General features: G+C 34.6%; 1 protein-coding gene across 2 annotated transcripts; it reads right to left on the bottom strand.

Annotated features, from left to right (window-relative positions):
* Window positions 1-6941: 6941 nt before the first annotated feature.
* On the bottom strand, window positions 6942-12715 carry LOC137723498 (Nucleic acid-binding proteins superfamily). 2 transcript variants are annotated; one of them, XR_015961372.1, is made up of 11 exons: window positions 12305-12688; window positions 11640-11799; window positions 10990-11051; window positions 9484-9643; window positions 9270-9390; window positions 8956-9037; window positions 8767-8876; window positions 7719-7826; window positions 7510-7588; window positions 7373-7423; window positions 6942-7218 (listed from the first exon to the last, which is right to left on the bottom strand). XR_015961372.1 is itself a non-coding variant. In XM_068462691.2 (10 exons), the coding sequence occupies exons 1-10, from the start codon at window positions 12557-12559 to the stop codon at window positions 7135-7137; spliced, it is 1164 nt and encodes a 387-aa protein (XP_068318792.2). In that variant the 5' UTR covers window positions 12560-12715; the 3' UTR covers window positions 6942-7134. The 2 variants fall into 2 exon arrangements, 1 of the variants encoding a protein (XP_068318792.2); XM_068462691.2 differs by lacking the exon at window positions 7719-7826 and having other exon boundaries at window positions 12305-12715.
* Window positions 12716-17091: the final 4376 nt, after the last annotated feature.

Raw genomic sequence — 17091 nt, 5'->3', positions numbered from 1 at the left:
CCAAGTAATCTATAAAACATGGTTTCAATTTTGATATTTTTTTTTTAGCAATGATTGCTTGAAACATTCACCATAAAGCATGAACTCTAATTTTAGGTTTTTTTTTTTTTCAAATTATAGATTCAGCTTCAATTTATTGTTCTTATAATTATGGTGAATTGAATATGTGTGAATAAGAGAAGGAAGAAAATGGGGTTTTTCAAACCCTACACGCATAGGAGCCGTAGCCTGAAGCCGCGCTGCCCGAGCCAAGTCGTTCCTATTCCAAAATTCTAAGGTCCAAAACAAAGCCGTTTTACATCACCTTTCTTACAGACCTAGGCTGCCTGCAGTCGACCCGCAATCCAATTGGGCATATGCACCAAACCGTCCCACTTTTTTTTTTTTTTTTTTTCTTTTGGGCCTTATTTTATTTTTGGCTCACATGAAATAACAAGTCTATGGGTTAGGTCTTGTTTTTCACTTTTCCTTCTTAGCCCAATAATTAGGTATATAATTTGTTAACCCATTTACTTCTCCTTTGTTGCCCAGCAACTTAACAACCACTCTTTTTGGTCTACAAGCCACGATAGCCCCATATTTTGGGTCGTCATTCATTCTTTTCGCACATAGGTCCTAAAGCTATTCTCGTTCACTACATATGTATATTGCGTTTGTTTACAGGTATCATGAACCTAGAGTTCGTACTTAAACTTGAACTTGAAGTTTTGAAAATAAGTGTCATAGAAATTCGAAGTTTCATAAAACAATACACCCGTAAAAATCCAGAGTTCTTGTAGGTGATTTATTAGGATTACATGTAGATGATGTTTTTAAAAACAACTGTAAAATTTAGTTTGTGCAAATTACTTTATTGTCCATAATTTTATTTTGTAATAGAAGACAAAAATATTTTTTCACCCTTTTATAGTTGACAAAAAGAGTTTCATTAATATGTGGTTTAAATTAACTTCTTCCTTACAAATCTGGTATGTGTAAATAAACTAGCTTGAAATAGGTCCAATTTTATAGAAAGAGATCCTCTCCAGATCTTTTCCACCAAATTCATTCAATCAATCAATTCAGGCCCTTGAAATTTAATCCAACGGCTACTAACAGGGGACCCATTTAAAAGTTATAATAACTTTAGCCGTTGAACTAAATTTCAAGGATCCGAATTAGGTGATTGGGTGGATTTAGTGGAAGAGATCCGGAAATGATCAATTTCCCAATTTTATGGCCTAACAATTAGATTAGTCCAATTTTTAGTTATTTTTTTATTTAGGTCCATGAATATGACTCCATGTGTCAACACTTTTTGTTGTTAGGTTATACTTTACATTGTGATTACTATTTTACTCTACTATAGCTATTCAATGGAAAAAGAAAAAAAAAATGATACGATCGGTACTTTGCTAACTATTCTTTATCAATATAATCGTTAAAAAGATAGCGACTATTCCTACAAAAAGTCGCTATCTTCCTACCGATCCCTCCTTTTTCAATTTTTTATTTTTCGGTTATTTTTTTATTTTTTTATTTTGTTAATGTTTTTTTTTATTTCTCTTACCATAACAACAAATTATCATATTCGTGTTTTTCAAAATATATTTTTTCCGTGCAAAATATATTATAATTCACTTTTAAACACTTGTAGTCAATGATTTAAAACCTAAATTTAAAGATATTTTTCTATTTTCTCACTTTAAGAATCAATAAAAAATAGTTTCAGGACCTAATAATCGGTAGGATCACATCCAAAAGTTTTGCAATATTTTCCTTAACTCCAACGCAAAATATTTCTTAAAGCTAAAAATTTCAAATTTTTTTTTTCACAAAAAACTGTGTGCTATAAGCCAAAGTTAGAGTCATTCTATTCGCACCAAATATTTCCTAAAATTAATTTAGGACATTTCCAAAATTTCAGACACCTGTAAATCTCTTGGGGGGCCTCGCTATTAGTTATATTATTTTCTTTTTCTTTTTTTTAACTCAGGTACCCTATTAGTCGACATAAACTCAGATTTCAGTTGATCTTTTACAATCTAAGCTACCTATTATATAAGTACTTTTATAATCTAAACTACATGTCATATAAGTACTTGTACAAGCTAAACTACCTATCATATTATAATATTAGTCAACATAAACTTAGATTTCAACTGATCTTTTATAATCTAAACTACATATTATATAAGTATTTTTACAGTCCGAACTACCTGCCATATAAGCACTTGTACAAGCTAAACCACCTATCGTATTGTAACTACCTATCATGGTGGAATAAGTAATTTTACATAATTCTAACAGTAAGATGTAGTCTTCCATCTTGGTAATGTTAAAAGCCCCCGAAGCTAACACAATCAATGTCAAAAGCATCTTGAGCAATTACTTACGTAAGACAATCAATGTATAATACTCACGAATCATGTAGACTAGAATCATGTAACAAATACTAGCAAAAATGAAGCTTACTGTTGTAAACGACTCAACGAAAACATGTAAAATTACTTGTAGTTCTCATAGCTTCATGCGAATTCAAATTCAAATTTGGATACTAATCTGCAAGAATCGTGAGGAAAATTCAAAACATGAGCCGGATAGAGTTTTTGATTAAACCATGAGATTTGATAAGTAACTTTTTTTTTTTTTTTAATACAACAATATATTTTACACTAAAAAAGATGAGAGTTTTTTTATGAAATGATAAGATTTGATGTGTAATTTAAAGTTTCATGTTAATTATGGAAGAGCCATGATAAAACATTCAACGACAGTCGATGCAATTTTGTTTTCAAATTATGGACACTTTAATTGCTCTACTTATTAGACCGTACCTATGAATGTGCAATACATTAGACTCATATCAAAACATACGGATCATGATCCTCTCTTGAGCAAAGGGTGAGGATCCTCTTAACCAAGCCTATCGGGCTGTTGAAATTTTATCCAATGACTACAAACAGAAGGCCCCTCTAAAAGTTATAATAATTGTAGCCGTTGGATAAAATTTCAACAGTCCAATGTGCTTGATGAGGAGGATCCTCACTGCGGGTTGCAAAGGAAAGAAGGAAGGGAGGGGTGGGGGGAGGTAGAAGACGAGTGGTTTTTTTTTTTTTTTTTTTTGAATTTTTTTAATATTGAAGTGGGCCTATATTGACACGTGTCGCTCAGTTATTGTCCACGTAGACGCCCCATCATCAGTTAACAGAAGTTCTAATGAAAAACTTAATGGATGTATTGAACTGTCCCAAAATTAAGACTTGAGGTATGACTCTGGAATGAAAAAACTTCATGTACCAAATGTTGAAAATCATGAAACTTCAAGGTAGTAAACTGAGATTAACCCATTATATTATTACAATTGGTGTACCGACCTTGTCCCGTCACACTAAAAAATCTCAAGTGGAAAAGGGTTCGTTGGGTTTTATTTTAATTTTTTTAGTGGTGTTATACTCACCCTGTTGTCTTATTTTCCCACCCATCTTATATTCTCACCCTGCATAAAAAGTGAAAAAACACATAACTCTTTCCTCACCCACCAATATTCCCAAAACAACCCTAAAGAATTTTTTTGTTAGATTTAACAAAGATATAATTTTATAAAGCAATTATTATTAGACCTTAGTTTAGTTACAGCAATGGAGAACGGGTGCCATTCTCGCTGACATGAATTTGTATCATCTCTTTACACCTAGCCAAACCACCATCGACACCCTCAAATCCTCAGCCCAACCGCACCATTCCCCAAAACCCCATCTCAGACATACCAACACCCTCAAAACCACGCCACATCAACACCCAGTTTCCGCCTAGGTTGCCAACCATCGCAACACCACCACACCTCAAAAATGCTTTAGTGCAAAATCTATATCATCATCCACTTTAATATAAGTCTTCTATGAAATCTTCCACGAAATCCTCTGGGAAAACCTCTTGACGAGAATTCTAACAATTCACTCAATATTATGTTCGTCTTCCTCCACTTTGGTTCCTTGACAACCAAAAAATATGAAATAGTAAATGCAAGGATGGGAAAACCAAAAACCACCAGGTCCTATTGCAATGACTGATACAAGTACAACTCCTGACAAGGATTTTTCATTGTATTGGACTCAGGTTATGTGTATTAATACCGTGATTTATTTTGGGAATGCCAATCCATACGCACGCTATGAATATTTCTGAATTTTGTGCTACAATAAAATGAAAAGAAAAGTTAAAAACATTCATAAACCAGACGAATAACACTTACCCATATAACCCCCTACCAGTAATCTCCACAAGAACACTTGCCTTCTTTAAAGTGATGAAATCTACTAGCATCAAGTACTATGATCTCTCGATTTTTCTATTAGAGATATGTAGTTAATAGCACCATGACAATTGATACAAACCCGCAAATTCTTCATAATCCTTACTTGTACACCCTTAGGAATGTTCATTAAGGCAAAAGCAATCGCCAACTTCTCACTATGATGCTTTAGGTTTCAAAACTTTAAAGCGTATAACTAATAATTATGTGACAAAACTTGATTGGTTGGTCTTTAGGTATTTGGAGGTCATTTTACAAGGATAAATTTGTCCATAAATATATTATTTTCAAACGGGTAAGAAAATAAGACAATGGAGTGTGTTTACTAACACTTTTTTTAGAGCTTTCATGAAAAGGGTTTGGGCTAATTTTATTTTAACAAAAATTCATGCTATAAACTTATTTTTAATGAAAATAATTAAATATTAATGAAAAACCCTTAAATTTTAATTTTTTTAAAAAAAGGAAAAAGAATTTAAATTTTAATGAAAATGACACAATTTTAATATAAAAAATTAAAAAGAAAACCTAATGCTAGGACCCGTGTATCCATCACAGACACTGTTTTTGAAACTGAACATTATTTATGAAACTGGGCACTATTTATGAAACTAAATGGTACTACACTATTTATTGGTCATGTTTCATAAATAGTGTCTAGTTCTTGGTCCACTTTCATAAATAGTGTCTAGTTCTTAGTCATGTTTCATCAATAGTGTCTAGTTATGAGATTCAGTTCCATAAATAGTGTCTAATTATTGGTCCACTTTCATAAATAATGCCTAGTTCTTGGTCAGATTTCATAAATAATGTCTAATTATTGGTCTAATTTCATAAATAGTGTATAGTTTAATTTTATAAATGGTTTCCACCTATAGTTTAAATTTAGAAATAGTGTCTAATTCTTAATTTCATTTCATAAATAATATCTGCAAAATTGAAAAATAACGCAAACTAAATCGATAATGTCAAATACAAAATATCCATCAAATAGTGAGTGCACATATAAAGCTTTCGATCATTTTAGTCTCGGATACTAATTATTTAATTAATCATGATGGCAAGGTCATGCAAGACCCTAGTGGAATAAGCAGGAGATCAAGTTTTGTTGCATTCTCAACTCCTGAATTAAATAAAAAAAATTCTTCATCGTTAATGATTTCCAAGCATTAGTGGAGATCTGGTTTGATGATAAGAACAAGTTGGAGATCAGGTTTGACAAGAAGTTGTACCCAAAACAACGCTTTTGCCGCTTTTCTTACTCTTGCTTTTAATTGGGGTTTTTTTTCTAGTCTTTATCGTTAAATATATATCCACTCATAAAGTGTGTGAAATTTTTTATTCTTTTTTATTTTTGTTTTTTAAATTAAAGAAGAGAGGAAAAGAGGGTGAGAGAACCTAAAAGTAAAGAGAGGGAGGAGAGGTATATTTTTAATTTTTATTTATTTTTTGATTTTTAATTGTTGTAAATTAGGAATGTTAAAGTCACGTGAGATTCAAACAAAAACCAGCAAAATTCTTGTTCTTATCACCAAGCCAGATCTCAACAGAATCAATGATTTTTAATTCTATCATTCGACTTTTCTGTTTACTCACAAAAAATGTGGGTGATTTGAAAACGTGACAAACTTCGGATAATTTCGATCATGACTCATCCATCATCTAACTTCAACTTAAACAAGATATGAAATTTAGGGATGAGTACGGTTTGGTTTGGTGCGATTTTGAAGCCAAAACCGAAATGAAACTAAACCGTTTGGTTTGGTTCAGTACGGTTTCAAATGGTTTCGGTTTGGTTTTTAAGAAAAAAAATGTACAATTTGCAATTTAACATATTAATAAGCATTTCCTAATAGCAATAAGAAAAAGACATTTGTTATCTAAACAATTAGCATGTTGCATGCAATTGTGATGTTAAAACATGTTTGTGCAACAAAAAGGTGTCCCTTACAATGTTTATCATAAAACAAGTTGAATAAATTTGAATTCATTAAACGTGAGCGAAACTTTCATACTAGAATATGTGATATCATGCTTCAAATGAGTGGACTTCATTAGATCATTGTTCAACTCTTGATAACAAGGTTAGTCCACCCTTATACATATATGTGTGTGATGATACAAAATAACAAAGGTCCTTCAAGTTAATGAACCAAAGAAAGTGATGAATGATGACATTCTAGTGTGGTTGAGTCCATACTAAGTATATAAATTCTAACAAACAACCAATTAAACATGAAATCTAATATGGACATTTAATTAAATATTTATTAATATTTGCGGTGTAGTTTGGTTTCAGTGCGGTTTTCAAAAGCTAAAACCAAAACCAAACTGTTTTCTATGTTCGTTTCAAAACCGCAAAACCAAACCGTTTGGTACGGTTCAATTTGATTCGTGTTTCGGTTTCGGTTTTCAGTTCTAAGTGCCCACCCCTAATGAAATCTAATCAAATTCAATCTAAACACCAAACTAGGTTTATATGTAAAACAACGCACAATGATAATTAATTAAAATTGGACTTCAGCTGTTCATCTGTACTTTGAGGCAAATGCAATGAAAACTGAAAAGCCAACTCATTCCTAACAACAACAAAGCGTTCTACTAACTAGGGTTTGCTGTTTGAATTCTAGATCATCATTCCACTCAGTTACGCCAAGTCCCAATTAATTTCTAACAAAAGGAAATTAATGTTAAACATGTATGATATCGACCAACCTTTGCTCGTAATTCTTTTATACAGCTGAGAGCGGAATTTGAAAAAATATATATATTTTTTTTTCTAATTTCTATACAGAAAAAAATCACAACCTGAATATAACTGTGGAATGGAACAGATTCATCTACGGCACACGCTCCAGTACATGCTGCAGGGCTTTTTTGATACCTTCCTGATCAAGTGTTGTAGTCAGTTGTATTTCCTGAACCTGAATCACAGATCATATAAACAACGTTTGTATGTGTGCACTTCCGAAAGCGTACATGTTCTTAACAGTGTTTGATTTGAGAGAGAGAGAGAGAGAGAGAGAGAGAGAGAGAGAGAGAGAGAGAGAGCGTGAGGTCGAACATAATGAAACTCACCTGCCTTCCCGCACGAGCAAGGAGAGTAAATTTCCGATTAATGGCCGGTGACTGTTTAAAAATAAGATAAAAATGAAGGTTTTACAATAAGAAAATAGAGTTGCTTAGATTGAGTCATTTCGCAGAAAGGAACTCACATTCGAAAGCCAAAGCTGCAGGTCCTGTGAAACCACCCTTTTCTCAAACCCCTGGCGACTGATTCGTACATCATCTATACTGGAAAGTATTAAGGCAGCAACAATCAAGACATCAGTTTCTCAAAAACCAAGCAATTCACACGGTATGTTTGAACTCCAAGAAGATAATTAACGAGCAAGATGAATATACACACGCAAAATAAGATTACATTGTGACTACAGAAAATCATTCAAAGGAGGCACATGCTTTTGTAGCTAGCAAACTCCTTCCTCATTTACACCCATTCTGGAAGGCAACATTCATCACGTCTGGAATACTGTTGTTATAACATTACTACTCATATAATATAATAACTGTTAATATATAAATATAATCAATGATCCAAAAATCAAGTTATGAATGGCAAATAAAATATATTGATAGCTCGCTACACTCTCCCTCCTCATGTGTAGCCCCATCCTAGGGATGGAGATCCAAAGAATTGGAGACATCGAAACACATATGGGCGTAGCCCCACCCTGCACCTTGCAAACCAAAGAAGCAGGGAATGGAGATTTGAACCCAGGACCTCATGCAAACCAAGGCTATGATAGAATGTAAGATAATCGCCGACCCTTAAAAGCTTAAGTTGTTGGGGATTGAGCCAATAATGTATATCAAGTAAACAACAAAATACTGTTCCCATTAGATTCAACAAATAAATGTTTACAAGAAACTCCTAATAGACTAATAATCTGAACTGCAACAGTTTACCACTCAGTATTTGAAAGCGTGTAATTTAACCACAACCAATGCTTTGGAAACTTCATGCTTATAAGTGCAATTTTGGAATAATATATTTTGAAAAATATAATGAATTAACTTTTATCTAATGAGAAGCCAAAGATGCCTGGACTACTTTGTTGCAAAAAAATAAAAAAATTAAAATCATCCTTGTGGCCTCAATTCCATGCATGAGTTGTCACCGAAGGAGTTGAGTTTTGACCTCAGAACATGTATGAGTTCATGAATGGAGTTCGATAGTTAATCATTTATTTCTTTATGCACACTTTTTTTGAAGTTCTGACAAAATCTAGTTTTTGGTAACTGTCATCAGTTTATGTTGAGATAAATATTGTCTTGACTCTTGACAGCAATGTTACAGTCTTGGAACTTTTCCAAATCCTAAATATTCATACGGATTCTAGTTTCTCAATCGAAGCCATTAAATTATTCAGAAATAGCTCTTCATAAACCAAAAAATGCAAAAACCTTACCCATCTTCCTGTACTAGCTCTTCAAGTATGGATGCAAGGCCTGGAAGAGGTTCTATATCATTGCTAGTGCTAGTGCTAGTGCTCAAAGAATCAGGATCAATAGAATCATCCTGTGAATCGTCAAACTCATCAGTTGAGAATTATAAACGAGACTACAACTGATATATCAGATATTAGCATGTTACAAACCTGTGGTATTACTTTGTCCAATGTTTCTAGAAGCGGATCTTCCTCCAATTGTTTAATGGAAAGTGTAATTCTTGACTTTTCTCTGCATAAGATTTTCAAATGAAAACTCATCTGAATTTATCTGTATAGGTAAGTCAGGTGGAAACTAAACAATTTTGTTTAATTTTATCATCACATGCACCTTAAGTCTCAACTGTGAACGGTCTTTCTGATCAAACAGATGAGAAATATGGCTTTATTTAAGGACATTTTTGCATGAAATTGTGTGTGCGTGTGCATAACACCTAAAATTTTAATCATACAATAGAACTCACCTATCGATATTAATAATCTTGACCCTTACGTCGTCACCCTCAGTTAAAATGTCTCTTATATCCTGAACTAAATCCCATGAAACCTCTGAGACATGTACTAGTCCAGTCAGATGATAAAGACCTGTTTCATTGTTTTAGATGCCAATTAGGAATTCCGTTCTTTTTTTTTTTTTCATATCGAATCAAAATGTAGAACAGCATATAAGAAAAATACCATCAGGAAATCGCAGGTGAACAAATGCACCATAATCCTCCATAGAACCCACCCGAGCTTCAAAAACATCCCCAACACTAATTTGCTCAGAAAACTTTGACCAGACAGCTTCCTTTTCTGAGAAAATTAGTTTCTTGTTCTCTTCGTCTGCTTGGATCACCTAAAATATCAAGCAACTGAGATAAGTTGTACATTAAAGACAACTCTTTTGTACATTCCAAACAGGAAAAATAGCAAATCTGTATAATAATTGTGACTAGGTAATAGAGTGAAACTTAAAAATGAAATCTTTGCATATCATCATCTGGTCTCACAAAAAGGAAAAACACGACTGTAAAATCTAAAAAAAAGACAAATGCCAAACATTGCACCAACCATGGAAAACGAGTACTGATGCAAGTACAAGTCCAAACTACATTCGTTTTACATCCATATAGTACTAATTTCATCTTCATCTTCTAAGACTCTAGATGACTTTTATGTAATCTGCTTTTTCAAGCTACTTATGTTCTTTAAGTAGTCAGCCTTTCAGCCTTCCATTATTTTTCATTAGTCTTATTGTCGGCCTGACCAATAAGGTCAGAAACAGATTGACCAAATTGACATGATTTTTTTTTTTTTTTTTTTGATTGACATATCAAAGAAATAATGGTTCAGTCATCATTTTGGTTGGAAAGTACAATGATATGACCCTCAACTAGTCACCACTATCATGCACCCAGTTCTCTCTCTCTCTAACTTCCATGCAGAGCTTCAATCAAGCAATTAAAGGTCAAGACACCAAAATTGCTATATCAAAAGCCTTAGATTTACTGATCCCACGCCTTTCCTTCTCTCCACTGTTAGCATGGGGGTGACTAAGCTAACCACTTTAAACATATATACCAAGGGTACTCCTTGGTATCACAAATTCACAATTGAGGAACCATATCACAATTGTTAACCCTCCCATGAGCAATAATCCAATCAAACAACCAAACCTTTGGAGGTACTTTCATCCTTCAAATTGTATTGAGGAGATATAATAGGATATAGAAGGGTCCTCCATCAACTGACTCGAATAAGATTTAAAAGGAAAGACCCCTTATGGCCCCAGCATCCACCTCCACCTATCCATCCTTGATGAACCCACATCTGACTGAGATAATAAGGGCATAAGCTCCCCAACTTCCAAACCATTCAAGTTTCTATGAAAGTTGAAACCCAACATCCCAACTTCTTTGAAACTGAGAGGGATTAACACACCCCCTAGGTATGCAAAAATTTTGACACTGATAGTCTGTATAATCTAGGAAAAGAAAAGGATACGGAATTTTCCCCACCTCTCTTCCGAAACCTCACCCTTTTCCCACTATTCAACACAAAACAGCGAAAAAAAAAACAAGTTAATGCCTAGTGAAATGCCCTTTTGATAAGATGGTTTTTTCTAAAAAGATCAACAGTTTGAGGTGAATGGAATATTTAACAAGTTAATGAAAAATATATTTATGTAATTAAGATCATCACCTTCACGGATATTAGTGAACCAGGTAAACCTTTTGCAATCTCTTGGAGGCCTTTTCCCCGTTCTGCATGAAATGGAATCATAAACATAATAGAATATAAATTACAAGTACACTTCCTAGGACATAAAGTTGGTAAAAATACTCATTCCAATTAACATAGATGTATGGATAATTGGATATCAGCATACTAGTACCAATATGCAGGATTGGTTCCCCTAATAGTAGTCATTCAAAGTAAAGAAGGCAATGCCAAGGCATACTGCATGCCTGTAAGTTTTCTTCATAGGAAGACTTCGAATTTGAATAATATACAAAACAGAGGATCTTTACATGAAACTTCAAGAAAAAAATCATGTCAAATGTTTAACTTCAATGTCATACAACGTATACAAGTAGAAAACAAAAGGCTAACAAATAGAACAGCTACATAGAGAGATATTTCCCACCCTAGCCAAACCTTGCCCCAACATAGGGTCACTCTCTCGTAAGGGAAAGTGAAAGGCATCTCAAATCCATCCACATGAAGACCATGCGACTCAATGGAAATTGTTATCGACACTATGATATCAACAAAACTTAATTAATTAAAAAAAAAAAAATTTGAAAACAAGAACAGAACAAGAAGAGCAACTACAGTTAGTAAATCAGTACCTTTGCAAAAATGTGATGGGCTCAACTGTGGAAATGGAAGAAACCCCACTAGGGAATGAAACTTAATCAGCAAACCTCCACCATTATATCCTTCAACCATGCCCTCATAGATCAATCCACTGTCAATATAAGCCTTTGCTACCTTCCAATCAGCAGATCTCTACTTCTTTGCAGAAATTAAGTATTAGCTCGTACAAGAGTATGGAGAATTAAACTTGTGAAATCAGACCAACTTGAAATGCTTCTCCATTTTCAAATAATTATATTCTTCTTGCGGATAACGAATAAACAGAACAAACCACAGCAATGCCTCCATTTATTCTGGTCTATCCACACCGGTAAGGGAAATATAATAATTTGCATGCTCTGAACCATTGCCATTATATTCATTCGACGGTAAGAACTCAAAAATTAAGGTACTTAACTCTACCTCTGATCACTCCCATTTAAAAACATTGCCCTTAAAACATGGGGTTGGGTTCTGTCATTCCAAGAGGCAAATGGGGTTCTTCGAATTCACATTCAACACATATAAGCATGCCATACAAAACACAAAACCCGAAAGCATGGAAAAATGAAAGTACCCAATACAAAGTTACAAATTCAAAAACACACACTACTAATCAAGCGAAACACATGACAAGAAATTGGAAAATTGAACACACCCGAGCGTCTTGGAGGGCCTCTGCAGAGGGAGCCGAGTCCTGAACCAGTCCAGAATGTTGGGTGCCGGAGACTCTGCTCGACGCGTAAACCGAACATCTTCTCTTGCAGTGAGACTTGTGGGAATGCCTTGAGAAGTTGATGTGATTCAACAGACAAGACTTACTGCCATTGTTGCAGAAGGCAATGGTATCGCCGGTAGTAAAGAGCTTAGAGGAGGCTGAACCCAGAGCCAGTGCACTTGTTTGCAGTGGCATTTCTTCTGCAGAATCTGGATTCTGGGTTTTGGGAATTTGGATAGATTATCTTAGAAACAGGGGTGGATTGGATAACGTTTCATTTTTGGTGGGGAAAAGCTTTTGGGGAACCCTGCTTGAACGTTCCAAGTGTCATATTCTAGCCCACATAAAATCTCTATCCATTTTTGTTAATAAAGGCGGGTTTAGAAAGGTTTTTCAGGTTTAGAAAGTGTTTTTAATATAATTGAAAATGTTTTTAGTAAAGTTAATTTTTTATTTTAAAAAGTTTTTGAAGTGCATTTTTAAGATTCATTTGTGTTTCTACGTCATACATCAACAAATTATGGTTTCAAAGGTTATCCAAAATGAAAAGATCTACTTTTAAGTGGATATGTGAAAGTACGTTATGATTATTAAGAGAAACGTCTGGTTTTTGAACCCACTGAGATGACCCAAGAATTTCTCTATTTCAATTTTACTAGTCCTTGGGAGCAGCGCAGCGACGAATGGTTTAGAATAGAATAGGACAGGACAGATCCTTGGGAAATGCTATTTGATTTGTAAGAATAAGAATAAACTTTTAGGATCGGTTCCAAAAGCATTTTCATCAAACGTGATTTTAGTGATTTTAAAAGCATTTCCAAATGCATCCTAAATGAACGAAAAATCAAGAGATATAAATAAAAGAGAAGTGCAGAATGAGAGAACGAAAGTGCAGAAATTATAGTTTTTCATTTGGAGGGAAGCAGTGAAGCAATGCTACTTAAAACTCCATCGTCTGACTATCGTCTTTGAAGTTGTCAAAAATTAAGTAAACAGAGTTTGGATGCCAAGATTACAAGGAAAACGGTGAGGTACAAATGGAGGTCTGAGCAAGAATCAAGGTCCTGCTTAAATTACAGTCGGCTTCTGTCGCTCGATACACTTCTCATCCAAATCACCAAGAGGTGGATATAATACAAAAATGTCTAGTTCTACAGTTGATTCGGGCAGCTCATGAAGAAGAATTCTCTCCTCTCATACATCTAATAAATTTGACGACCCACGCCCTAAAGATAAATTAAAATGACACAAAATTTGGTCTCCCTCCTTTACTGTGGTGTTTCATCAGCTTGTGGTACCTACCTCGCAAATACAATCAGAACCCAGATTGCATACTAAAAATGTGTAATTTCCGGCAAAAAGTACGGTAGCCTTCAATATCGTATCATATGTTTATTGACATTGCAGGAAAACTGCCTCATCAAACATAAATTGAGTGCAATATCTAGCTATTCGAATGAAAATTTAACATAAAGTTCGGCATAGAACTTTTCGGATATTACAATTAATGGTTTGACAAATAGTGTGTGTCCAAAACAGGGTAAAGATATATGTACCCTTGCAATGGTTGTAGAGGTTACAGCCTTCCCGGTCTGCACAAGGCTTGAGTGGCGGGGAAAGTGCTTTATCTTAATCGAGGAGACTTAAATGAAGAAAGTAGCCTCCCTTGGCTAAATCTCAAGTCATATAAGTTAGCAACAAATTCCATGGCTTTCCAACATAACTGATGGTGATGATGGGATGGAGAAAAAATCATGCATGCTTGAACAGTTTCATGCTGAGCCAGTGAAAATATACAGCTACCACGAGGACCGGCAGAGTCAAGGGCACCAAGAAGCAATAATACCTGTCAAAAATAAAAAACTAAGTTGGAGAAAATATGAAAAACAGGAACTTTCAGTATACTACTACTGCCAACAACAAAAATCCAGTCAATTAAGTTTTCTATATTTGAAGGTCGTGCTAATCTTTATTTTTCCAAAACAACTTGATACCTCTAGGCACTAGTTTTCTATATTTGAAGTTCGTGCTAATCTTGATTTTTCCATATCAACTGGATAGTTCTAGGCACTAGTTCACTTAATCATACTTAAGAGAAGTTGGAATCTGTCAATCCAACATTATTTTGGTCCATCAATGGATTTTCGATCACCACTCAGTACCTTTCGCTTTCTTCTCCATAAAGAGTGATGCTATTGGGAGACACATGAACACACAAAAGCCATATCTCTTGTAATGCACAATTAAACAAGCGAATACAAAAGATACATACAAACATACATACATACATACATACATACATATATATATATATGTATGTATGTATAGGAATCCTTTAACAAGAGGGATCCCCATTTTTCTGAAAAAATGGGGACACCCTCTCATCCATTGGATTTGACTTTAATGAAATTGTGTGGTTGAGATTGTGTGGCCTATGATTTAATCTCAACCACACAATTTTATTAAAGCCAATCCAACGGTCAAGAGGGCGTCCTCATTTTTTTTTTTTTTTTTAAATGGGGATCCCTCTTGTTAAAGGGCCTGTATATATATATGTTTAGTGAACACAAAAAAGCATCCCATTGCATGATCGAGCAACTTCAAAATTTTCCTCTACTATCACTCTACGCCTGTCTTAAATGAGTCTAAATTTAAGAATACAACTTGTAGAATATGTAGTGATTGATAATTTGGACTTTTTGCCTGCCATTAAAGCCAACAGTTGAGATTTTTTAGGTTTTGCGGATAGAACTTGCAAGCATATTTATCATCTTGTGTGTCTGGTTTTGTGGATTTTTTAAGGTTCAAGAATTGAATAATGCAGCATCTTTATTTAAGCACTCTATGATACGTGCTTGCGTCGTGGAGCACAATCAGCTAATAACCTTTTTGTACCTGCAAATTTTGTAAGGATGGCAACAAGGAACACTAACTTCAGCCCTCCAACTCATTGGTGTTGGAACGAACATGTTATGATGTGTGATCTACCATCAGTCTTCACAATTATGAATGATGCCTAAGAGCCCCTACTCTGATGCCTACATTGGTTTGATTAATCTGCCTCACTGCTGTGTTTCATCTTAGGTAATTACACACCTCCTGAATACAATTAAAAACAAGCTTTTCTCACAGATTGTAGCATCTTTGAAAGCTTCATTTCCGTCGAAAAGTAAAACCCTGTTCCTTCATATCATGTTTACCGAGGGCAAACTGCCTCATCAGCATAAATTTGCTGCAGTCTCTACGAATTCAAATGAAACCCGAAAGCCAAGTCTATAATTCTGTCCCAAATTTAGCTTTGCTCAGGGCATGTTTACTTGGTATGGGAAATTGGGTATGCCATAGCTAATTTCGAAGCAGGATCCACTTACTTTTCTATAACTTGTGCGTTAGTAAAACGCAGCATATTCCCGGAATGAAAATGATGCAAACACGCCAACTGACATCAATTTAATGAAATACCGAAAGGTCATATGATCTAGTCGTGGAAACGGCCTCTTTGCAAAGCAAAGGTAAGGCTTCTTACGATAAACATTCCCCCGACCCTCACAAAGCGGGGAGCCTTATTGGCTTGGGGTCGCCCTTCCTACTCCTCTAAAATTTGACAATAATTCAAAAAAAATCCACCAGCTGAAAAGTAACAAGTAAATCATACATATTGCTACCAAAAATCTAAAACCATTCATTGAAAAGATCAAACAAGATCATAATATGGTGAAAAATTAATGCTTGCCCAGAAATATAGACAAATAAAAAATCAGGGAAAACAAAGAGAGAAATATGGAATTACCGGTCGCTTTGGATCGCGGAGACGATAGGATTATCTGAAGGCGGAAGAAGCTTGGATATCACGGCGGCGTAAAGAAAACCCAGAAAGAAAAGGGAGCCAGAGGCGATGAAAACCCATCCCCAAATCAATTTCTGTTGCTGCATTTCCTTCCACTTGTATCCTCCAGACTCGTGACTCCAAACGAAACCAACAAAAACGTCGATTCTTTGGGTCTGATTGTTTGAGCAGAACAGAAGTACCAAATTAGAGAAGGAAGAGAAGCTATGGTGGTGGACTGTGGCCGCAGGAGGAGGCGGAGGAGGAGGAGAAAGCTTTGTAATGGCAGTGAAGATTCTGGGGAAGAAGCCGAGTTCACTACACTTTACGGGGTTCTGTTTCTAATCTCAGCCCTTTGTTGCATCCAACGGTCATCATTTCTTCTGAGTTTTTCTTATATAAAGATTTTTTTTTTAACAAACAATAGTATAGTCTAACACTATATTTGGATAAAGAAATTTAAGACTACTAAGGAATTTTAAAATGATGGGATTTTATTTTCTAGAATTTGTGAATTTTCTTGTTTGGTTAACCCTAAAAGAACAATAGAATTGAATACCGAATTTGTTATTTTTAAACTCTCAATCATAGAAATTGGAAGAAAAAAAAACACCTATTTACATGGAATTTAAACTTGGGAATTGAAGGTCTCAAATTCCAAGTTTTTTTTCCAAACGGAAATTCTAAATTTATATGTTTATGAATCCAAACAAGGGAATTGGTGCATGTCAATTTATAAATTCTGACTTTTATCCAAATTCCAAGTTTATTTCTCTCATTCAAACGTAGTGTAAGGCTTACAACAGGCTTGCCATAATAATGCAGTTCAACTTCATCTTTGGCGAGAATCGAACATAAGACCTCTCACTAAATAGTAAAGAAAAATATACCAGTAGACCGC

The sequence above is a fragment of the Pyrus communis genome, chromosome 4, assembly GCF_041283825.1.
Source record: "Pyrus communis isolate YQ-2024b chromosome 4, ASM4128382v1, whole genome shotgun sequence".
Lineage (NCBI taxonomy): Eukaryota > Viridiplantae > Streptophyta > Magnoliopsida > Rosales > Rosaceae > Pyrus > Pyrus communis.
This window is presented reverse-complemented; position numbering and strand designations above follow the sequence as displayed.